The following is a 25,758-nucleotide window of genomic DNA, read 5'->3' on the forward strand; positions in this document are numbered from 1 at the left end:
AAGTGTCGGAAGCCGAAGAAGTAACAGGGTTTAGTGAGCAGGAGGAGTCTGTGGCAGAGAGCAGTCCAGAATCAGAGACAAAAGCAGAGGCTGGAGAGAAGGAGGACCAAGAGGTGGAGATGAGGCAGGCTGCTGAAGAAGCCAGGGAGGCCTCCCTCTCCTGCTACGACCAGCTCCCCTCTCCCAGAACCATGAAGAGGGAGGAGCAAAGGCAGGCATGGCGATCAAGTCTCAGATTGCTTGGAAAGGACCCAGGGGAGGAAGAGATGTAGGGAACTGTGGGGACCTTCAGTCCCCACAGCTGCCTCAAAGTGGCAAGTCATGCTGGGACGAGTTGCTGTGCTTACTAGGCCTGGCCTCCCGAGTCGACCTTGTTTCCTTGAATATAAAGTCAACTTCACTGACGCCGTGTGATTTATTGCTGACCTGCTCTTGGCTTCTGCTCCTGACACTCACCCAGTATTGTCTACACTCACTGGCACTGTCTCTTCGGGATTTCAGCAGGGCAGATTCCCAGCCCTACATGGAGATGCCACTGAGCTTTCAGTGGTCTGCCTCTGCAAGGACTGCTGCCTACAGATTTTTTTGGCTGTAGCATGGAGACAATCTCAGGGGTGAGCACAATCTGTGTGGCGAGCCAGTACACATGAAACTGTTGGGTGCATGGTTGCAATGTGTAGGCACTTTTGAGTTGCCTAGCTGTATTTGCTACACCCAGTGGTGGCTGCTGCCCATTGGGGCTAGTGGGGTGGAAGGCAAGGAGGCCAACAGCAGGTGGCGCCAGAGCCAATGACAGAAGGAGCCAACTCATTCTAAGTTTGTCCCCCTCCCTGGGAATTCTGCAAGGGCAACACTCATTTTGAAAAGGAGAAAGCTGGCAAGTGGTGCCAACCCCTGGACTTGGCATAAGCAAGAAAGCAAGCAGGTGGGGACTGGATGAGGGCAGAGGGAGGTTGGCAGAGTGGTGATCCATTAGTACTAATGGATCAACCCCCCCCCCCAGTTATAACATGTGAAGTGGCCCTATGCAAGAGAGTAGGAAGATATGGCGACTTCTGCCCTGCTTAATTTGTTCTTGAACATAGCACAAATAGAGCTTATAAATTCTTCATTAAAGACACATGTATATTTCATCCGTGATCAAAACCGTAAGTGTTTCTCATACCCATTTTTCCATGTAAGTTCTTTACCCCTGTGTCCACGTCAACAAGGACCTCTGCAAGGCAGCAGCTTAATTGCCGATGCTGCCAAATCCCCATAGAGAATATGTCTCTTTTCATTCTGGTCTTCCTTTTCCTTGTTAATGCAGAAAGATGATTAAAAATTGAATTTCCATAATGCTGCACTATAAACGGCTATTTATAAGCAGATAACTGGATTAGTTGCTATGGAAACAGAAAATATCGTGCCGAAATCGAATCAGCATAATCTAGAAAGGATCACTTCTGTTCAGGCATGGCACCCTGTTACTCCTCTATTTATCTTCTTCTCTGCTTCCAGCCATGGCTGTAGAAATCCCATCATGGCCCCCATATCCCCTTCTGCATTTGTGGTTGAAGTGGGGTGGGTGGGGGGTAGAACGAGAAAACCATACTGTGGAACTAGGAGGAGGTCTGCAAATTTTGCTCTCTCTTTTAGAATTGAGCTTCAGAATTTGGTTTTTGTTTCGGTCCATGAAACTGTGGGGACTAATTCATTTCAAGCGAACCATACCATAATCACCACTTTGCGATTTTGAATGCCGATGTGCCGTCAATAAAGCTATCAAAAGAAGCTGAGCCATGTTGATATACAAAGATGGCAATGCTTGCCGTGTGCACATCAGGCTCCTGTGATGCTGGCATGTTTCTATGGCAACAGGCCTCTTGCCTCATCACTGTAGCAACAGGTGCCTGATCCCTTTGGCAGCCAGTCTGAAAATCTGCAACAGTATTGTAATTGTATCCTTTTTGCTGGCTCACAATTTTCTGCTCTCCAGCGCTGCTAATCAGGGCCAACGGAAAGAGCCCGATCTTGCAATCTGGCTTGGCCACCATTCGGTATAAGAGGAACTCAATAAGCATTTTAGGGAAGCTTTTAATGTTTGATGTATTGCAGTATTTTAATATTTTTTTGGAAGCCACCTAGAGTGGCTGGGGAAGCCCAGCCAGATGGGCGGGGTATAAATAAATAAATAAATAAATAATAAATAAATAAATAAATAAATAAATAAATAAATAAATAAATTTCTTATCTGGACCCTCATTGCAAATTTTTATCAATGAATTGCTTAAAGGTGGTCCGAAAGTAATTTCATGTGGACCACCCAGAGCTCACTGATTGCTGGAATACTGACAAAGAATGCTAGACTAGGTAGGTCTTAAAACAAATCCACCAGAGAACTTGAGCTTTTAAGCAAGAGTGATTACTTAAAATAATTTAACAGACATTAGTTTTGCCTGACCTGTTCAGAAATCCTGAGTATGTGCTTTGGCCTTATAACATGGGTATTCTAGTTAAAGAACTGGGCTACACAAAAGTATAGCCGGGCCACACCGTATATTTAAAGCACTATTATACCACTTTAACTGTCATGGCTACACCAAATCCTGGGAACCTGCAGTTTGCTAAGGGCAATGAGAGCTGTTAGGGAGACCTCAATCCCCTCACAGAGCTCCCGTTCCCAGAGTTCTCTGGAAAGAGGAATTGATTGCAAAACCAGTCTGGAAATTATAGCTCTGTGAGGGGAATAGAGGCCTCCTAACAACGCAGGACGCAGGTGGCACTGTGGGTTAAACCACAGAGCCTAGGACTTGCTGATCAGAAGGTTGGCGGTTCGAATCCCCGCGACGGGGTGAGCTCCTATTGTTCGGTCCCTGCTCCTGCCCACCTAGCAGTTTGAAAGCATGTCAAAGTGCAAGCAGATAAATAGGTACCGCTCTGGTGGGAAGGTAAACAGCATTTCCGTGCGCTGCTCTGGTTCGCCAGAAGCGGCATAGTCATGCTGGCCACATGACCCGGAAGCTGTACGCTGGCTCCCTCAGCCAGTAAAGTGAGATGAGCACCGCAACTCCAGAGTCGGCCACGACTGGACCTAATGGTCAGGGGTCCCTTTACCTTTACCTTTTAACAACTCTCAACATGCTTAACAAACTATAGTTCCCAGGACTCTTTGAGGGAAGCCAAGACGTGATATAACAGCTCTTTAACTGTGTAGCATGGATGCAGCCTAGAACAGCAATTCTATCCATGCCCGCTGTGAACTCAATACTGCTGAATTTGGTGAGGCTTTCTCCTAGATAAACGAACAAACTAATGCTAAAACTTTGAGAATATCAAATTCTGTCATTATATCCTTTAATCTTCTGGGTTCTTCTGCAGTCAACATTGTTAAGGGCTCTTTGTTTTTATTTAATACAAAAGTGTTCATTCTACGTTTTGGGAAGTCCTGTGAGAGGTCAGTCATTTTTTAATTTTACAGATGGTGCGGTCCACAGCCTGCCTGATCATGGATATACAATCTCATCTAACTGAATCAGTTGCACCATTTGTATTCCAAGCTATGAAAGGATTCATAAGCAATTCTTACAGAACTCTTGAAGAGGTACTGGTTTTAATTTTGTTCTAAACTTGTTTAAGTTTTTACTAATCAAATACTGAGTTTTATTTTAAAAATTGGAGCTTCTTTTCCCCTTGTTGTATGAAATAAATACCCCACAGCAACCCAGTAGATGCTTGAAATCCATTTTCCCAGGTCATGAGAGGGGTGACAGCTAGCAATAGGAACCTCCTTTTTAAAGCACGACAAAACTGCACAACACCTTCTGGGTACATCAGGGATGCTGTAAGGAAGATTCTCCCATGGAAAGCTGGGCCATAGCATAGCTGCTTATTTATCCAGTGTGATTTAGGAGAAATATTATAAATGAGTACGTTTAGGCATTTCGGTGAGAACAGTGGTACCTCGGGTTACAGACGCTTCAGGTTACAGACTCCGCTAACCCAGAAATAGTACCTCAGGTTAAGAACTTTGCTTCAGGATGAGAACAGAAATTGCGCGGCTGCGGCGCGGCAGCAGCAGGAGGCCCCATTAGCTAAAGTGGAGCCTCAGGTTAAGAACAGTTTCAGGTTAAGAATGGACCTCCAGAACGAATTAAATTCTTAACCTGAGGTACCACTGTATAGATCTCAATGACAGCAGTGCGACACTAGTAAGAGCTTTATAATATCACTTTCATAGACCGTGAAGTCAAGGCAACCTGCTCATTTGCATAACTCCAGCCTAGGTTTGACGTTTTCATCTCCCAAAAGTTTTTGATTTGAGATTCTACTGAAATGAGGCTACATTTTAATGTTGTATTTTAATCTTGTTTTTAAGTTGTATTTTAATCAATTGTTTTATACCTGGTGTTAGCTGCCCTGAGCCTGGTCTTGGGCTGGGGAGGGCGGGGTATAAATAAATTATTATTATTATTATTATTATTATTATTATTAATAATAATAATAATAATTAGGTTCCATCGTGCTAGTTTCTGACACAAATATGGACTCCCAAAACTTATTTCTGAACTATATGCGGGCGATACCCAACTAACACATCCTGTCGACACAAGAATTTTTACTGCCACAATGGGGCTTTACCCTTCCTCTCTGTGTGCCCCACACTTTTGCCAAATCTCTGTATGGTTGTGGGGCCCTAGAAACAAATTCAGGGGGCAAACAGGGAGGGGGGGGGAGAGTCCCGTTTCTCAAGTGCAAATCCTTGCACTGATGGGATGTGTTACTCAGTGCTACTTTGGATACAACCCTTGGTATTTTCTGTGCCTATTTTAGATTTTGTGTTGCCAAGCACAACATGTAGCAAAGGAGTATTAGGAAAGGGTCCTCCTCTAGATACATGATCCAACACATGGCATTCAAACCCAGGAATGCTTTAAATTGATGGCAATTATTCACAAATATACACAGAGGTGTTATGTTGAAGACCTTTAAGCACCACTCGTTATAGAGAGTCTGCAATTCTCCTGTTTATATTTGTTTTTGTACCCAGAAAAATATTGGGGCTTAGGAAACTGCTCTTTAATATTAATATTTGATTGAAAGAATTTCAATTCTGCATTGCATTTTTGTATATATATATATATATATATATATATATATATATTCTTACACACATTTTTGTTCTTTCCCCCCCTCACTTCCCCCTTCCCCCTCTGTATCACATTATTTCTTTCTATTTTTGATGCCATGGCTTCATTTCTCCATATTGCTTAAAAAAAATTAATTCCCACATGCCCGTGTACCTGATTTAACTCAGGAAACTGATGAAGCAGACTGTGTCCCTTCAAAGCTTGTGCCATAATAAATTTGTGAGTCTTGAAAGACCTACGGGATCTTGGTTGCTTTTGCTGCAACACATGAACAGGGCTGTCCCCCCCGACCTTGTTCAGCATGTGAATCTTTGTTAATGCTTTGAAATGTTCTCAGCTCATGAATTGTGCATGAATAGCTCTGTATAGTTTTGTTGTTTAATCATTATAGCACAATCTGGCTTCTCACCATTGGGACCTTGGTCTACAGCTGGCCTTGAATCCTGAACAAATGGGAGTAGCATACACTTTGTTGATTAATGCCTGCAAATACTTCTTTATGCAATTAATTTTCCTGTTCTGGGGGGATGACTAAGGAATGAAGCTCAGAGGCCTCCCTCCCAGATCTGCAGGCAGAGTTATCCAGTGCTGGCCAAGGAAAGACCTCCACTGTGGATCACCTCCTCCACCCAAAGACAGCATGGTCCATAGCATTCTATAGTCCTTGAGATGCCCTCTCAGAGACCATAGAGTCACACCCTTAATCTTCAGAAATGCACATGCATATTCTATTACACAGAACCAACCAGAGGACAAATTGACAATTGTAACTCTTGCGGGACACAGACGAGATACCTCTGCTTCAATGAGGAATTTCATATTTATTTTAATGATATTAGCACAATAAACTCACACAGTAGCATTGATTCTGTAATTATTTAACAAAATACATTTATAGCAATTTACAAATAGTTTTTTTTGTTTTCATTTTAAAACAGTGCATAACATTTTATTAGAACACAATACTTTATATAGAATTCTCGTTTAAAAACATATCTTGTATTTTACCCAATTTATTTGTTTTTCTTAGTAAAGCACAGCCTAACAAAGAAATTGGTGCCCGTTTTAGCGAGTAAGAAAAAACTAGAAGATGCCACCTGTCAATTTATCTGATTTGTTTGAAATTAAGGTATCAGTGGAATGTAAACAAAGGTTAATTTTATAAAAGGCTCCATAAATGATATACATGCCGGAGTCAAGAGTTCCAATGTATATCTTATTGTTATTATTTTGTTCTTTAACGTAATTATGTTTCTGAGAAGCCAGTATTAAAAAGAGTAGCCTTTGGCACTTCCGAGTAAAAAAAGAGTATTTTCAATATTTTAAGTAAAGAATGCAATTACAATGATTCTGCAAGTGCTTTTAAAATTGTCTGCTATTAAGTAGGAAAAGTTTAGGTAGGAAAAATAGCACACTGCACTTGAAAGGATGCAGTGAATTTCAGAGACTTAAAAGCAACTTGTGATGCCTTTATCTATGGTAAACTAACTAAAACAAAGCAAACTACAAACCATTGCTCCCACTAAAGCTCACTCCACTTTACCTATTGTTGACAGAATAAGCTGCTTTCCCAGAAGGGCTATTTTTTAGTCCTTGTATTATTGCAGTTGCTTAAATTGTCATTTTCCCTTCTTAGATTATCAAGTTATTAACAACTCTGTGTTCTCTCACTATATTTCTAGGTCAGCCTTGATTGCATCCTATCTCTTCGTTTCAAGGTCTTCCCTGCTTGGTGTATCTAAACTAAACTACAATCCCTCATCAAGCCAAGTGTTTGCAATATTTTTTGTAAAAAAAAAGTGGGAGGGAAAGGTCAATACCAAGCAGATCTGCTTGGGTTGTTTTACAGTTTTTAAAAAATGCTTATAAATACTGTGTATGGAAAACAGTCACCCCCAACCCAGCTAGGTAGATCTGTAGGCAGATTTTCTACACAAAACGTTGGGATCTTTGGGTGCAAGAAAGTGCTGGATATGAAAATCTGCTGGCCGGATGCCTGCATCCAGCGATCAGGGCGGCATGCTTGGTTCCTGAGCTGGATTGGGAATTTGCATGGATGGCAACCGACACAGGGTCTGTTGAAATGGGATGTGGAGATACAACTGGATATCCACCCCAGTTCTCAGCGTGGCACACTCATTGGCGCAAAATGGTATGTAGATTAATGGTGCCTTTGAATCGAATCCAGATGAGAAATGCTAAACCCAACCTGCTCTCTGAAGTCACTGCACATGGGGCTTTTGTTTCTGCACAAGTCATTGCCTGCTAAATACTGTTGCATGGGACTGACATGGGGTTTTCGAGCCGTTATCTGAAGATAGCGCAGGAGAGCGCGTTTCGCAGGTGTGAAACCTCAGTACTGTCACTGTTTGGGCAAGTGTGAAAGGCTCTCGGGTAGGAAAACTGGGAATGACCTCTGTTTTAGGACCCCAGAGACTAGCTTTCGATGGGGGCAAGGTGTGAATGCATAGCTCAGCTGTGAAACTGGCTGATCTTGGGCAAATCGGTATCTCCGTCTAATTTACTTCACAGCTGTGGTGAGGGGGAAATACCACTGGGCTCCTTGGCAAGGGAAACGGCTGCAATCCTATACACAGATACCTGGAAGTAAGTCCCACTGAACCCAGTGAGGTTTGTACTTCCAAGAACACATGTATGTGATTGCATAATTAGATTAACTTTGTATCTTTATACCTACTTTATTTTTGTCTGTTATTTTATAGCACTGAGTGGGTTTTACTCAGAAAGGCGGCCTACAAATATTTTAAACAAAATTAAAAAGTAAGGAGGAGGAAAATCATTAGCAACCAAAGGTTGTATCCAGTGCTAGTTTTGCTTGGAATAGACTCACTGAAAATAATAGACACAACTAATTTAGGTCCATTATTTTCAATCAATCCTCTCTGAGCAGGACTTGGTTGGGTACAACTCCAAGTATTTTGAGGTCATTGGATTCTGGATAGGTCTGCAGATTTTCCAAATAGTAGATGCTCCTGTGACTTTCAACGCTTCTAGCTGACTACTGCAAAAGGCATTCACAGAATTTGATCTTTGCGAGTTTCTGATATGAATTAATCTTATCTGTGTCTCCAGATTAATGTGGAGATTGGAATTTTCTTTCACTACAGATTTTGCACTTCTTGAATATTCTGATGCAGTTCTTGGCAAAACAGAAAGTATCAAAATACCGTATGTTTAAAAATGTGTTTTAAAATACGCTTTAACATTTGTATCTTTTCTTTTAAAAAATCATATTTTGAGAGAAATAGGTTTTAAAAGTCACATTTAAATGTGAATTTTCATGTCAGATTTTTATAAAAGAAATAGCAAACTAATGCAGAAACATGGAAGGGACAGAGTGAATAAATGTGAAAATGTCTCAGATAAAAAATAGTGTGGTTTGTCTATCCCTAGATATCTCCATTAGCTACATTCTGTATGACTTAGGGCAACACTTCAGTTTACAACTGCCATCATCCCTGATCATCAGCCAAGCAGGCTGTGATTGTCATCCCAATTCCAAACCAGTCAATTTTCTCCTTAGAAAATAATCTCGGCAGCATCTCATCTCCTCAGGATGAGTTCACAGCAAGGAAAGGCTTTTCAAATCCCTAACTGAAAAGTATGATTAATGAGAATATCCACTGAATCTAATCTGTGGTACAATACAGCACTTGTGTATTAATTTGGCTGTTGCGGGCCATTCCAAATCTCAAAATAACAACAACCCCAATGAACGTTCTAGGAGTAGCTTAATGGGCATTATGTGCCAAGCCAAACAAGTGATGGAACAACGTCTTGGAGTGAGCTCAAATACATGTTTCATCAGCAGTTTCCCACAAATTACAGGGTTAGCCCATCCATTGGACTGGGACTTTTGTCTATGGTATTATGCCCAGAGAGATTACCAGATGTCTCGTTCCCTGACACTACCCTCATCAGGTTTGCCTTATGGGATCTTAAATAACTCAGAGGAAGGCTAAACTGCCACAGTAGTGCAGGGATACAGGATAAAATACTGTACCTGCTTAATGTCGCCTTACTTTGAGTCTTTACGATGGTATAAACCCATCTGGGATAGGACCTCGCAACTTAAACACCCAGTAATTTCACTGATGCTGTTTCAGGTCAACCCCTTGACGGTTTTACTAGCTAAAAGGAGGTTAAGGTAAGCGCATTAGGATTGCTTGGCATTCTTAATTAAGTTCAGGTCATCTCCGAAGGCAGAGAATGTGGCTCAGGTTCTGGAGGAGGGTACAAACAGGCCCAAATCTTGTCTAGGAGGCCCCGATACCTATGGCCAATCCAGCTAATTGATTCGGAAGCCTGAATTATAATTCCACCCCCCATCTTTACAACATAGTAGCAATTATCAGAGTGAAACACTAGATAGTCAATAATGAATAAAAATTAGGAAAGATAAGCAATGAGACAAATCGAGAAACTGTTAAAAATGAAGTGTTAATCAGTGCTCTAAGAGATCCCTGTTTGTTTTTAAAAAATCCCATGCTATTTCAACTAGTCCCAGATTAGCTCACTGAGAAGTGACCTCTTTGTAGCACCTGAAACTAAACAATTGGAAAGAAACAGAAAAATTAACCAGAAGAGAAAATGTTTCCATTTTCATGGAGTATCATTCACATTGTTTTTTTTTTGTTCCAGTAAACATTTCAAAGAACTACACAAAACCTTTGCAATCTTTTAATGTGAAATACCCACTATAACAAAGCTGTCAATATTTTTCTACTCTAAATGAATGCAGCCAGCATCATATTTTCAGCAATATCACTTGGAAAGGAATTACACATCAAAACGTCATGTGTCTGTAGCAATGAACAGGTATGTAAGTTTACTAAAAAAGTAAAAGTAAAAGTAAAGTTAGAATCAGCACCGACTTGTATTAAATTTTGGTGCAAAACCCGCAAAGGTGAAGTACAACACTGATAGTACACCTTTTGCCCATTGTCCTTAGACATATATAAATCAAAAAGTTGGCACATTCAGGAAATAAGGTGTCTGTATTTAAGATTGCTGTTTTTGTTGACATTGTTCCCATTTGAGTCTGGGGGAAAAGAAAAACCTGTTAGGAAACATCCCGTTCAATAGGTTCTTGCATTTGTGCTTCCCCCTCCCCCTCCACTGCAACATGAAACCCACAAATTCATGCACAATCACTACACATCAGCAACATCCAAAAATGGTCAGGCTGATGGTCGATATTTTGGCACATCAAGAATATTTCGGCATCAGCTCAAAAGTAGAGAGAGCACAAAGCTAGTACCAAACGGTGTCGATTGTCAGTGGCATGGCTGGGCGGATGCACCGAGCCTCATTCTTTGTAAGCTCTTGTGGGGGATGTTCCCTTGTAGAAGATGTTCCTGGTATTCTCCGGGCTGCTTCCTCTTTCAGGAATCAAAATGATATTACCTTTCCTCCGAAGCGTAGAATCACGGCTGGAGGAAACAGACAGGGTCTCTGAGCCAATCTCGCTGCCTTCCACTGGCGTGACCCTGATCGTCGTCATCCCGTGATGATGGTGCTCACTGTTGTCGATGTTACTTCTTTTTCTGTCCCCGGATCCATAACTGTCTTTCAAAGATTCGCAGCTCTCCGAGTCTCTGTTGAGATCATTGAGCTCATACGTCTGACGAAGGCTTCCTTTCTCGGGAGCTTTCCATTTCCACGAGCCACTTCCTTCGCCTTCCGACGGCATCTGAATGATGGGCCTGTTGTTTTCGGGGTGGGCTTCGACTCGCACGATGCTGCTCGGCTCGTGGTCCGTCAAGGTTTTGTATCGGATGGAGCCCGTGCAGGTGACCGTGCTGCCGTCGGAGCTCTTTGGGCTGCCCTGAAGGACGCCTTGCTGCTTTGACATGGCGATGACCTGCATGATCCTTGGCTGGCTGTTGCTTCTACACCCGACAGTCTTCTCGGCGGCTTTCAACCACTTAGCTCGGGCGGAGCTCGTTTTGGGAGACGTGTTCACATTCTCCTGCGTCTCTTCGGGGATGTGGACAAGCTGTGAAGAACCCGGCCGGGACTGAATAGAAACTCTTGGCCCACCAGAAAGGCCAACGCTATTGCAGCCTGGCATGCTGCCCGGCTGGATTTTCAGGTACTGACTGGGAGGCCCATGGTGATCGCCATTAACGCCAACCCTGGATGGCTCAGAGCTAGACCTCATCTCAATTGCTCGAGGTGGCGACTGCCCAGAATCCGTCTCTATCACCTGCAGGGACAACTTCCGGCTTTCATTCTTGTTCTTCCACTGGGACAGAAGCTGTTTGGAGCGGGCAGAATCCATAGATGCATGGATGGTTGCGTTCCGACGAGCTGACTCTTCCATCGCAGGCGTGTTGGCTCTCGGCAGTGTGTTGCTGAAAGTCACCATGTTCTCCTTCCCCATTGGACTTCGCGGCGTTATAATTTCTACGTCGGCATTTGCCCTTTTGAGGTTGGTCAGGGAGCCAGTGTCCCTGTGGTTCCTGTTTAACATACTCTCGGCATGGTGAGGGGGGATGACGTCATTGCCGCTTCCGTTTTTCCCTGGTAAAATTCGACTGGGATCTTGGCTCAGGTCAGTCAAAGACCTTAACGGTTCTCTGTGCGGGTTCTGGTTGAACATATTGTCTTCGCTCGGCAGGAAGTTCCCCACAGCATACAGGCCCTGGCGTTGGGAGAAGAAAACACAGGATCCCATTATGAAAAATAAATATTTGGATGTTATTGACATTCAGTGACTGTGTGTGCAGAAACTAGAATGAGAATCCACTTTATGAAGTCTTGGTTCTAATATGTCTCGAGAGACCAACACAGACAGGCCAGCAAATTGCAGGACATTTCTGGAAATGTCGCCTTGACATATTTTAATATCTTGGGCATGCCCAGTGGGATTCTGTTCCCCGCCCTGCTCCAAACAACAGGCTTCACCAATTGTTTTGAAACATCCCATAATTTAAATTTCAAAAGTTGCTTGCCAGATGGGCTACTTCTGGGCAAGAAACACCAGCCTTTCAAAGCCCTTGCTGGGTGCTTGGGTTAAGCCAAACCATCCTCTGGATCTCTACCCCTGTGGGAAGCATCCACTGATGTTTCAACAGAGCTTACCTCCAAATCAAAAACCATTTTGAGTGCATCATTTACTAAACAATGTGGCTTAAAATGAAGAAGAATGGAAATAAAAGCAATAACCTACTAGAAATGCTATCATTTACCATTTAAGTTTGTGATAAGGTGATGATTTCTCATCATAATTCACCAGTAAATGAATTAGGACAAAAATCAATCCGAGGCAAGTTATCAACGTTGCTGAACATAAATTTCAAAGAATTCTCAAAAGATTATTTTTCTTAATGTAAATACTGCTATTTCATATTCATTTTCAGCTTTGGGATAATTCCTGTCCCTCACACTCAATTTTATAGTCACACCAGCCTGATTTACCGATCGTGGCCTCAACCTGATTAGTTTTCTGCTCAAAGGTTATGCCCTTTCTGTTGCTTAATAGCCATGTAATGCAATATCTTGGCGAGAGACAAATTCATCAGTTTCAAATCAATTTGTGCAGAACCTCAGCAGGAGCTTGAGCTTCACTCTATTTACACATTCAGTGGTCCATTAAAAAGAAAATGCATTGCACTCTCTAAGGACAAAAACAAGTCTCAAGTTTGAAGAACGCCAAGTTCATCATACGTGTACTCCAAATGGGCTTTATAAATGATATAAGGCTGCTACAGCTGGCCTTATCCATTTTAATAGTATCAGTGTTCAGGCACTTGTCTCAGTGCGTGCTGGGTGGTGATTTTAGGCTGACTTTCCCCAACTTGGTGCCTTCATACCGCCTCTCCTGGTATGCCTTAAGGTCCACAAATAACAACACTTTGGAGGTCCCAAGCCTCAAGGAGGTTAGATTGGTTTCAACTTAGTTTCAACTAAGAAGAAGGAGAAGAAGAAGAAGAAGAAGAAGAAGAAGAAGAGTAGTAGTAGTAGTAGTAGTAGTAGTAGTTTGGATTTGATATCCCACTTTATCACTACCCTAAGGAGTCTCAAAGCACCTAACAATCTCCTTTTCCCTTCCTCCCCCACAACAAACACTCTGTGAGGTGAGTGGGGCTGAGAGACTTCAGAGAAGTGTGACTAGTCCAAGGTCACCCAGCAGCTGCATGTAGAGGAGCAGAGACGCGAACCCGGTTCACTAGATTATGAGTCCACCGCCCTTAACCACTACACCACACTAGCAAGGGTGACATAACTGGGCTTCTAAGGCTTAGAGCACAATGCCCCACAGCTGCAAAAAAGAATGCAGTTGGTCAAGGGAGCCATGGACTCAAAAAGGTTGAAAACCTCCGTTCTACAGTATCGCGCAGAACAGAATCTATTACAAATAAAAGTGAAACAAAATATTTCTTATTTGTAGGGCATTTAGCTACCAAAACGCAGGCATCTCTGCACAATTCCAGTCTACTTACCAAATACAGGGCAATTCCACCTCCAATTAAAAAGCCACAGTAAACATCAACTGGGTGGTTTTTGTACTGGGTGATGCGAGTCAGTCCACATATAATCCCACAGATGATAAATGCAAATACTAGGAGCGGTTTCAGAAGTTTAGAGGAGTCGGTTAACGTGGAATTGAAGTACATCTTTAAAACAAAACAAAACATTAAAAAAAGCAATTTAGTTAAATCTCCCAGGTGGGATGGTTTGCTTTCTTGTTTCCTTAATGAGCTAGTAATGTGCCTCTCCTTAAGCCTGAAAGGTCCATAGCTTCTCATCCTCAGCTTTCGCTTTGAACTCCATGGAAACATGGAAAGTTTGTAGAAATTAACACAAACTTCTCAACTCTTTTCAGTTTCATTCATTTGATGCCGAGGTTAGAGGCATCTGATCTGCATTAATGTGAATTGGTGGCATTTTAAGAAGTACTTGACTTATTCTGAAATTAAAAAAAACCAATTTCATAAAATTTTACCCTCTAATTTCAGCCCTGATTTCCGCTTTTTTCTATTTCAGGCCTCCCTAAATAAATAAATGGGGGAGCAGAGAAAAAGTTTTTTTCTGCTTCTTTTGTGGGGGGACGCTTGGCATCTGCAGTCTCAACCTTCCTGCTTTAAACAAGACATGAAATGACATTCAGACTTTACCCTTTTGTCCACGTTATTGCAAAGAGGCTTAATTACTCACCGAAACGTACACAGCTGCAAATGCTGCCAGGGTGGCATGTTGCGAAGGGAATGACTTTCTGCAAAGGAAGGACACCCAAATTAAATTTCTCACTTAAAAATACATTCCGCAAGGGCTGATTTAAAAATAACCAAAGCACTGGGTGGTCCAGTATTGTAATCATATTTAACTTACAAGCTGTAATATCATAATGCTATACGGCTTTAAAAAAAACCCCCGTTCAGTGTACTGGAGAGAATGTGGAATTTAGGCACCATTAACAGAGTAAACTTCTGGTCTCAAATAATGTGGGTTTTGATTTACGTATTGCAATGGACAGATTCTACAATTACACAGAAGAATCTGTAATGCACAACAATCTAGGAAAAAAAGGTTGAGTAATTATCGCCATTGGGTTGCATCCAAATAAATTCTGCTCAGAATAGACTTCTTGAATTAATGGACTTAATTCAGGATTAATGGACTTAATTCAGGTAGGCATCTGGGTTGGTCTGACACAGTCAAAATATATAAAAAAATGTCCAGCAGCACCTTAAGAGACCAACTAAATTTGTTCTGGGTATAGGCTTTTGTGTGCATGCATCTGAAGTATCTGAAGAAGTGTGCATGCACACGAAAGCTCATACCCAGAACAAACTTATTAGGTCCCTAAGGTGCTACTGGAAATAGATACTATATATATATATATATATATATATATATATATAGTATCTATCTATCTATCTATCTATCTATCTAGATATTTATAGTTATAGATATATAATGGATTTAAGTTAGGCATCCCCATTACTTCAAATGGACCTACTCTGAGTATGACTAATGTTGGGTGAAATCCATTAATTTCAACAGTGGAGAGATCTCTCTCCCCACTTAAGGCCAGGCTCATACATACATGTGTATCACTTGATTTCTCTATCCTTCATTGCTCCGTATGGGATGATTTGCAGCTAAATTGAGAAGCATGATGTGAATGAAAATGAATGTCTTGTCTGTCGGAGCTGTAATGGCCCTTTCACACATGCAAGGCATCACTTGATCTTTATCATGTGATCGGAACTGTATAATTAAATGATATTGATGCTTATCATTTGAACATAGATATAGGCGGATCTGCCGATTTCAGCTTCTTTCGCTATTTCAGTTTTCCAGTCTTAAGTTCAATTCTCCACATTTGCACATCTATTTGCATGTATATATATATGTTTGTGTGTGTGTGTGTGTGTGTGTGTGTGTGTATGCAATTTTCCCCAATAGTCCCATTTTGCAAAACATTTTTTCATCAAAGAGCACATTTTTGTATATTTTCACAAATGCATACATTTTTATGTGCATTTCGCACTAAATGTTCAGAAGCACAGAACTGTTTTGGGTGATAAAACAACTGCAAAGTGAGGCAGGAAAATTTTAGGGAGCAAGTGGCTGGGAATGATGCTTAACATCCCTTTTTTTTTTGAACTTTTGTCTCTTGAAGCCACGTTTTAACACCTGCTTCCTCTTAAAAGAATGCAAAAAAAAAAAAAAAAAAAAGGAAGGGGAAAAAAAGGCAATTGTTATAAAGATCCCCCGCCATGGGCAGGTTTTAAGAACTTCTGCCAAAAAAATGTACAACAACTCTGTAAAGAAAAATGGTACTACTATGATTGGCAGAAAAGCGGCAGAGTGGAAAAGCGGCAGAATTTGTACTGACTTTTTGCACTTGGGGAATATAAATAGATGGCAACACATGGTATGTGATGTGTCCAGGGGAGGCACTATAGGTGAAATATACTGGGAGTCGAGAGTGGATTTCATGCTCTTTATTCAGCTCATAGTGGTGAGGAGGAATGGAAGTTCCCTCAGAATGTCCGCTTTATATACATTATTTACCCAATGGGCCCCACGTGATTGGCTAGTTCCGGGATTCTCCTGTAGGCTAATCAGGTTGCGGGTTCACTTCCACCTGGAGCTGGATTGGGTGGCTCCTGCGGACCAATCAGACTGCTGCATTTTGGATCCTATTCAACTCAGTACATAACATTAGGCAAAACAGGAAGTGCTGCCTTGCCCTGCTGCTGCCACCAGCATACCTGAGGCCGCCACTGCTGACTCTGCTGCCGCAGTGCACTCTGCCGCATCCGCTGTTGGAGGAGTGCTGCTGTCATCCATTTCAGGCAAGGTCGTGCCAAAATGGATACAATCTTTCCCAAAATCAGCGCTGGAAGTGGCAGGGCAGGAGGGATGTGTTTAGGAGTGCCAATATGTGGGCTTCCGCTGCCTGAGGCAGCAGCCTCACCCTGCCTAATGCCTGGGCCAGCTTTGTATGCCAAAGTGATGGGAAGTCACTGTTAAGCACATGAGGAAGTAAGGCAAGGCAATGGCCTATCTAGTCCAGCACCCTGTTCTCACAGTGGCCAATCAGAAACCCACAAGTAGCACATGGACACAAGAACACTCTTCCCTGCACTGGTTTCCTGCATTATTGGGGAGGCTCTGGGGAGTGAAGAGGTCAAGCCACATATTTGATGCTAGCCTTTCTGTGTCTGTCTTCTCTGAATAATTAATGCAATCCCTGCCCCAAATTTCAGTCCCCTCCTACGTATGTGTGTTGTAACTCACTCTACGTGGGGCTGCCCTTGAGACTGACCCAGAAACTCCAGCGGGTGCAGAATGCCGCGGCGAGACTCCTTATGGGGTCTTCGCTGCGAGATCACATTCATCCGGTATTATACCAGCTGCACTGGCTCCTGGTGGAGTACAGGATCAGGTTTAAGGTGCTGGTTTTAACCTTTAAAGCCCTATACGGCCTAGGACCCTCGTACCTATGGGACTGCCTCTCCTGGTATGTCCCACGGAGGACCTTACGGTCTTCAAATAAAAACATCTTGGAGATCCTGGGCCACAGGATGCTTAGGCAGGCCTCAACCAGAGCCAGGGCTTTTTTGGCCATGGCTCTAATCTGGTGGAACGCTCTGTCACAAGAGACTAGGGCCCTGCGGGACCTGACATCTTTCCGCAGGGTCTGCAAGTCAGAGCTGTTCCACCAGGCCTTTGGCCAAGGCACAGTCTGACCCCCTCTCTCCTTCTGTAATCTTCATAGAACTCTAGCCTAATGGTTGCCATTAATTTGATTCTGAAGTGATTTTAGAATGTATTTCAATTAACTGACTGTGATTTTATGTAAACTGTGCTATTTTTACTGTTATTAACCGCTCTGAGCCCGGCTTTGGCTGGGGAGGGTGGGATACAAATAAATTATTATTATTAGTCATTATGTTTTTATGGGGCCATCATCCCCCTTGAAGCCAGTTTCTAATAAACAATGCAGGGAGGTACCCACATCTCCTTTGCAAATCCCAGATGCACAACTCTCTCAAATAACTACAATGTGTGCAACCACTGGCAGCTCTAGATGTTAATCAGGGATCGTGAAGGAAATAACGAAGTAGCCATATCTCGTTTCTTGGTCAATGTGATGCTAGCTTTGGTTGGAGGAGCAGATCTTGCTCCTCCCCCCAGCCATCTTGCCATCTGTGCCATATGGCTTCATGAGAGCCAATGAAAACAGAGTCTGCTGTTATCTGCAAAGCTCCCCCCTTCATCTTGCTCTTCTCCCCTTGGATGCTGCTTCTTGGCTATATTAATGCATAATGGAGTTGGGTATGATATATCTAAATCATGAGAATGAAATTCATGTAAGCATGCCCAGGTCTTAGAAAAGCTTTCAGATATTATCAGAAAATTTTGGTCCACAGTTATGGATGAAAACAGATGGCAGCACATTTTTGACTGGGTTGTAGTAAGTGGCCTTAAACTGAGCCAGAACATTAATCCATCTAGCTCAGGATTGTTTACCTACACTGGCTCTCCAGAGTTTCAGGCATGGATCTCTTGCAGCCCTCCCTGGAGATGATGGGGATTGAATTTAGGACCTTCTGCATGCAAGACAGATGTTCTACCACTGAGCTACAACCCCCCCCCCAAAACCAAGACATAATAAACAATGAAAGATCATATTTTCCCCCTCCCCCATCTTTTTGTGTCTAACCTTCCATCGTTGATGATGATGGGATCGGTTCCTGAGCAAATATCCTCCACGATGTAAGAATTTTCTGAGCAGGATACATTGAGTGATGTATAGTTAGGCTTGCATACAGTCAGAAAATATGGCGTTTGATACCCAGTTGACAGCTGTATGATGTCAGTGATGAGAGCTGTGGCACAAAGGCCAAAGACGTGGACACCTAGAAGTGAAGCGGGAGAAGCCTTAACATCTTTGGCCAAATAGATACAGCACTTCATCCTAGGTCAAGGGATGGCAAACTGGTGGCCTGTGGCCCAAATCTGGCTCCATCGAACAATTTCATTTGGTTATCGTATTTTAATCAATATGTGTTTTCACAGAGAGCAATGTGTCATGGCTTAAAGCTAAACTTCTCTTTAGATTTAGTATATAACAGCTCAGCTATATCTTCACATGCACACTCCACAATTGTAAAGTTCTCATAGTTAAATGATGCTTCATCATTAAGACTTGCTTCCCAGTTGGAGTTTGCTTGTGTAATAAAACATGCTTCTAGCCTTGGGATCATAATCTGGATAATAGAGTGCTTTGCCTCCCTTGGAATCAATAGAACAATGCCCAATTAACAGTGAAAAATGGATAAGGTCATTGGTGCAGTTAGGTAATCTGTAATGGTTTTAAGGGATTTAATGGTTTTAAGGGAGCCTCCCTTCTTTAGAGAGTGGCCTGGTTCACACCATGGTTTGTTTAAGGCATGGTTTGTTTAACAAACCATGGGCTAGCCACAAGTTGTGCCACAGATGATCCAACAAGCTATGGCTTGTTTCTCCAAAGTCTGGTTTGTTTTCCCGTGGCTCTTGTATAACACCTTTGTAGTCAGGTGAGTGTCATACAAACCATGAGCAATGAAAGGTGCTGGATTCACACCAAGCCATAATGAAAACAATATAATATCACCAAGACAACTATCTGTAAACAAACAATAAACATCCATAAAAATGGCAAAAGTAGTTTCCTTCCCAAATAGGTTTTATCTTAAACAACAGCAGATACAGTAAAGAAAGAGTTCACTTGTAATATATCAGTGGTTCAGTGCTCATTTCTTCTCTTTCCCAAATAGATGTTATTTTGAACAATAGCGAACGCAGTAATGAAGAGTCCATTTCTGATATAACAGTGGTTCAGTGCTTGGACATCATTCCAGTAATCAGACGTTTTGTTGCTGAAGAGCTTAGTCATCAAGCTTTGTAGTAAATAATATACAAGAGAAGACAGTATGTAAACGACTTAAAGCAGAGATATATCTGTCCCCATCTGCATGTTTCCATTGGGAGGAGCATAGAAAGGGGACAGTGTCTTTCAGTTTGTTAAACCTAAAGAAGGCTGATGACTAAACTCTTTAGCGACAAAACGTCTGATTACTGGAATGACGTTTGAGCTGAACCGCTGGTATATCACAAGCGGACTCTTTCTTTACAGCACTTACAATTGTTTAATATAAAACCTATTTGGGAAAGAAACTATTTTTGCCATTTTTATGGATGTTTATTGTTTCTTTACAGATAGTTGCCTTCGTGGTATTATCTTGTGTCGACTGCAGTAGTCACTGTATCACCACCCTGTTCATTGTTTTATTATAATGAAAACAAAGCAAGATTCTTAAGTCAACAAAAAGCATGGCTTCAGACTGTGGTTTGTTGGTAGTAAGCAAACCACAGTGCAGCTGCTGAGTGGGGTTCACATATACAAGCTAAGCCACAGTTCAGTAAACCATGGTTTAGTGCAGTATGCAAACCAGGGTGGCATGTGTAGTATTTCACTTACTTCGAAATGTGATTAGCAAGATCTGCTGCGTTTGGGGGCTCTTCTGCTCAGTCTGGACTTCTCCCCAAAGTTCTGGCCTTGTAGCTCAACTAATTCTAAACATGTAATTTAGTTGCAAGCCACAATGATTTTAACAAGACTTGCTTCCACCAAGTATTAATTTTACTTTCTATTTGTTGTTTTTGAATGTATTCTATTTTTATTGGTAATAAAAGTCATATACCCAGGATAGCATGATTGATGTATCATAATTAGTTGGTTTTTTTTAAATAAAAAAAGGATATTTACATCTCTTCAACCATCTTACAGCAGGATACATGGTGCTCCCCTCCACCTTTCTCCACAACAACCCTGTGAGGAGGGTAAGGTTGAGAGATGATGTTTGTCATCAAATGAGCTTCTTGGCTGAGTGGGGATTTGAACCTGGAGCTCTACATGTCTAGTTCTATACTCTTGTTGTTACACCACTTAAGCAGCAATGGGATGAGCTGTGCTGAGAAAAGTGGGTGGGAACTTTGTAAATGGACTGTGCAATAGTTCAATATTATAATGAAAAGGAACACATTATGCACTGTGGAAAATGGATACTGAGCACTTTGTGGTGTGAAGCTAAGAAATTGCTCAATATGTGTGGGTACCCCCCCCCCCAATGATTTTAACTGTAGACTTTCATTCTTTATTTCAAACAGAGCCATGCCAAATTAATATCACTGGCATCTGTGTATTTATTTCTCATTTTCTCTTGTAAAAGGGGATCTATAATAAGTCTTCTTTTTTTTACAATCAAAATGTTGACTTTTCCTTATGATGTGTCGTATTTACTGCCCATCAAGCAACCTCCTGATTCATTTATTTTTAGGCTAACATTTCCAGATGTCAGGGCCAATTCAGATATCCTTCCTAGACTGTACTATTTTATACTGCAGAAATATTTACAATTTTGAACATAAGCAAAGGCAGGGATTCCCACCTGTCCAGACTGGATGATACTGATGAGATTATATAACTTCAGAAATAATATCTTACTTTCCTCTTCCCTTCTCATCCCTTTCTCCCTTTTGTGTCATGCCTATTCGATTATGAGCATGTTGGTGGTCTCTTTTCATCTCTGTATATCACTTATGAAGATGTTTGACCCAGCCCTCATGGTACATTCTTGTAGATCTGAAATCTGACATGTCCTTCAATTTATTTTTTTAAAGAGATTAAAAAATTGCAAGATTCTTACAAATCAAAAACCAGAAATTCTTCAACAAAGGCATGAGCCAAAACCCACCAACAAATCGGACGGCTCTCCTAAGAAAAGAGTTGAAGTTGCAGCCTCCCGCATTGATATTGGCCTCGGCTCCTATGCCATTCCGACGTTTTGAAAGGCAGCAGTAGAGAATTCCTTCACCCACCATGATCTGTTATGACAAAGGAAGGGTTCAAGGCAACGCTAGCAATTATGTAACCGGAGCATGATTTGTTTAGAAGGACTCATATATAGTCATAAGAGACCAAACTTCATTTGTGCCTGTTAACATTGTTCCAAGAACATGGCAAGGTTAGATGTAATGCATTTCACTGTCTTGAAAACTCATTGTTTTGCAAGGGAGATATTTTGATCTGTTGGGATAGGGACAGTGGTTGACCTTGGATCTGTTCCACCTCTCTAACAATGGCATGCTTTGGGGCTTCTTGGATTGATTATATATTAATATATTAATAAACACAATTAGAACATCTGCACCCACACCGTCCTCCTCAAAAGAGCCCCAAGATCAGAATTTTTGTTTCACATCAACCCTCCCAGGTAGTTAGCTTAAGATACTAAGATACAATGTGATGCCCAAGGACACTAAATTAAACTCATCGCTGGGTGGAGAATTCACATTTTGAAATGCCTTGTTTTGACACTGCCATCAGGGCTGAGCTGTAATAACTTGCCCTGCTCAGTGACCAAACATGGAAGGAAGGAAACAAAAACACAAGGCTGGGTGAATTGGGCCACAATTATTTTAACGCAACCAACCTGCAGAGGGGAACAATGGTGAGACATACTCCCTACTCATAACAAACTGCGGGTGAGCCAACCGGCCAAAGGGGAGGGGTACCACTTCATCTAACCTGTCCCTTAAGCCCCACCTTTCAGGTGAATAAAGAGGCCCCCAGGATTATAGGTTGATGTTACATGTTGGCCCCAAAGGTGCCCCTCACCATGCCAGTGAGTCCCACAGCCCTGAAGGCGAGTCTCAGAACTACAACTATAACTGCCTGATAACCTCTGGAGACATACCTGTCAATGTTTAACCTATTTAACCACCAGTTTAACCTATTTATTGGTTCATCTTTGTTCATTACATCTGCCAGCAAATCAGTACAGAATGGTGAAAAATAAAACCACCAAGGCCAATCAACTGTTGACTCCCCTCCCACTTTGGTCCTAAATGGTGACCAGCAATGCCTGTACTGAATAAAGGAAGGGAGGATGGGTAGAATGGGTTCAAGGCAGGCCAGGGCAGGCCTAAATAGCCCTGCATTGGCCCTAACCCCAACAATGGGATTGTGTGTGGGGCACCATTTTGTCTATATAAGCAACAGCACTCACATAAACACTGGCAATAGAAGGCATGGTTTGGGGGCCATTCTAGAGTTAACATCCTTTAAGCCATGCATGGCCAAACTTGGCCCTCCAGCTGTTTTGGGACTACAATTCCCATCATCCCCGACCACTGGTCCTGTTAGCTAGGGATGATGGGAATTGTAGTCCCAAAACATCTGGAGGGCTGAGTTTGGTCATGCCTGCTTTAAGCTGACTGAATGGCTTGTGAGTATTAAGCAAAAATTGCAACAAGCTGTTCATGCACTGAGGGAAAAACTCAGTAGTGCTCCTTTGTTTAGATTATATCCTACCCAAAGCCTGAAACGACCACAAGATCAATGCACAGAAACCTATGTTTGTTCTTAATCTCTCTTGCACCTACTGGAACGTAATAGTTCTCTTCAGTTCTTCATGGACTGTTAAAAACAACAACAACCACGCTCAAACCCACAACCTTAGAGTTGGTACGCATTTGCCTGTTCAACCCTTGATGAAAGCAAATTCATCCAAGGTATAAAATGAGCTATTGGAGATTTAGCAGCGCAGACAGATGCTGGCATTCAAAATGCAGAACCTTTCCACGCGTTTACTTGCCTGTCGTCAAGGAATGTACATGCATGAATATACATTTAATGCTCACTCTTTTGTTGTTGTGGGAGGAGATATAACCATAAAGAAATGGATTCTAATTACCAATAATCAGGGTGACCCCCATGTATTTTAAGTACGAAGCAACGCGGGCGAGGTGTTATTTATTTACTTCATGTTGAAGCTTTAATTAAAAGCTGTGGAAACCCATGACTGCTGATGCAGCAGACTTCCTGCTGCGTGGTGAGCGGAGAGTTCAGTGGTCTGACGTTGTTGCTAGCCCAATAACCTTCTCCCTGCTGCACTGTGTATCTTAATGGGCTTTTCTTATTTCCCCTACAGCAAAATAAGGGCAGCAGAGGTTGTATAATTCCTCAAGAATGTAGATGGCGAAAGGGACCTAGGGGATTCTATAAGCTGAGAGCTACTGTCAAAAACAGCTTCTGAAAACATGATCTGTCTCCACACAGCCATTATGAAGGTGTCACTTCGACCAAGAGCAACTGATGGGGATTCTTAAATTTGCGTTTTGTTTAACATTGCTCTCTAAAGCTCCATCAGAGCAAATGGCAATCTGCGGGAAACCCACTCTGATGTTTGCTCCGATTCTGGTTTAAAGAGTGGGTTTTCACAGGGAAAGCTGGGGGCAACAAACAGACAAACCACCACACTCAGACACAGAACATTAAAGTGCAGTCCTCTGACTGGAAAGAGTGAGGCAAAAAGCAAGTGTGGATAAGCTCTGGGGGAGTAGTTTCTGAATTATTTAGCCGTTATTGATTGCATTTATATCCTCCCTTTTTCTTCATGGGGCTCAAGGTGGCTTGCATGGTCCTCCTCATTTAATTCCCACAACAAGTCTGTGAGGTAGGTGAAGCTGAGAGTGAGTGACTGGATCAAGATCACCCAGTGGGGATTTGAACCCTGGTCTCACAGGTCTTAGTCTGACACTATAACTACTGCACCATGCTGCTCCTCAAATTAGGTGGATCACCTAATCTGGATGGGGTTGCACTCTTCCTGAAGAAAGAGGGGAACAGTTTCATCTATCTATCTATCATCTATCTATCTATCTATCTATCTATCTATCTATCTGTCTATCTATCTATCTATCTATCTATCTATCTATCATCTATCTATCTTTCTTCTTCTTCTTCTTCTTCTTCTTCTTCTTCTTCTTCTTCTTCTTCACATTATTGTACCACTCTTCACCCATAGATCTCAGGGCAATTCACAGCATAAAAAGACAACACAAAACACATAATAAATACAAAAACAAAACAACCACCACTACATCACTCTTGTATGCAGATATAACTATGCGACTCAAACATTTGCTGATTTACTCAAGCTTTCCCTGATGAAAACGTGAACTCTGCTCTTCTGCTGATGTGCCAACAGTAGTTTGAAAGGGTGTTAAGAGGGGTAAGTGGGATGTTCTGCAACTCACCGTAATGGCAGGTGCCGCAAAAGCCAAGCTGAGCAACATCAGGAAAGGAACAGCCTCTTGTGAAGGTTCGATGTATGGCATACTGAGACTCCTGTCATAGCAACTGAATCCAGAGTGAACCGGCTTGAAGACATCCGTCAGCTCAAGGAAATAGAGGCTAACCACAGAGGAGGCCAGTATGGGCAACTGGGAAGTAAGGAAGGAAGAGGAAACTTGTTAAAAGCAATGCATACATTTTTTGGGTCTCATCTGCAAGCCTATATAGCAATATATATATAGCCTATATAGCAACACGAGCAAACTTAAGACACAGAGTTGAGATGGCTTTGCAGCTGAAACAGGGCTAATCAGAGAGAGTTGCGTACCAATGCCCTGGGCCCCGCAGTTCCCTTAGATAATAAACACACAGACATGGATATTTTAGGTTTATGGGATAAATGAGGCCACAACTTTATTGGTTACAGATGTGAGCGGTTTGGATTAGGCATTGGGTGAAACCAGGCTATATCCTGACTCCTGCCCATCTGCAAGGAGTCTCACTAAGGGTAAACCACCAGTAGGGGGAGCCCTATGACATACGTCAAATCGGGGCACCCCACAGAATCCCCACTGGGGTCATGGCATGGCCCTAGCCCACGTCCAGGCTTCGGACAGGATTCACACCCCCGGATCCCTTTAACAGGATACCCTTATTGCCCCCCGGCTACATCACAACTGAGCCAGTGTGGTATAGTGGTTAAGAGCGGTGGAATCGTAATCTGGTGAACCGGGTTTGCTTCCCCACTCCTCCACATGCATCTGCTGGCTGACCTTGGGCTAGTCACACTTCTCTGAAGTCTCTCAGCCCCACTCACCTCACAGAGTGTTTGTTGTGGGGGAGAAAGGGAAAGGAGATTGTTAGCCGCTTTGAGACTCCTTAAGGGGAGTGAAAGGTGGGATATCAAGTCCAAACTCTTCTTCTTCTTCTTCTTAAACGGCCTGCGGCCACACCCCCAGCTGT

General features: G+C 42.3%; 1 protein-coding gene and 1 long non-coding RNA gene across 2 annotated transcripts in view; one reads left to right on the forward strand and one right to left on the reverse strand.

Annotated features, from left to right (window-relative positions):
* The first annotated feature begins 1,901 nt into the window (after positions 1-1,901).
* On the forward strand, positions 1,902-10,189 carry LOC308478776. Its single transcript, XR_013987254.1, has 3 exons — positions 1,902-2,039; positions 3,461-3,583; positions 6,812-10,189. It is a non-coding gene; the product is annotated as an uncharacterized lncRNA (long non-coding RNA).
* Positions 9,989-25,758, reverse strand: part of PLPPR4 (phospholipid phosphatase related 4) — a 34,278-nt gene continuing 18,508 nt past the window's right edge. Inside the window, exons 2-7 of the mRNA XM_081008598.1 lie at positions 24,759-24,944; positions 21,413-21,542; positions 18,337-18,532; positions 14,313-14,370; positions 13,598-13,771; positions 9,989-11,796 (exon numbers count right to left, since the gene is read on the reverse strand). Of these exons, the coding sequence (XP_080864724.1) occupies positions 10,459-11,796; positions 13,598-13,771; positions 14,313-14,370; positions 18,337-18,532; positions 21,413-21,542; positions 24,759-24,944 (2,082 nt within the window). The 3' untranslated portion in view covers positions 9,989-10,458. The remainder of the gene's footprint in view (positions 11,797-13,597; positions 13,772-14,312; positions 14,371-18,336; positions 18,533-21,412; positions 21,543-24,758; positions 24,945-25,758) is intronic.

This window comes from Podarcis pityusensis (assembly GCF_964106645.2).
Source record: "Podarcis pityusensis genome assembly, chromosome: 6".
Taxonomy (NCBI): Eukaryota; Metazoa; Chordata; class Lepidosauria; order Squamata; family Lacertidae; genus Podarcis; species Podarcis pityusensis.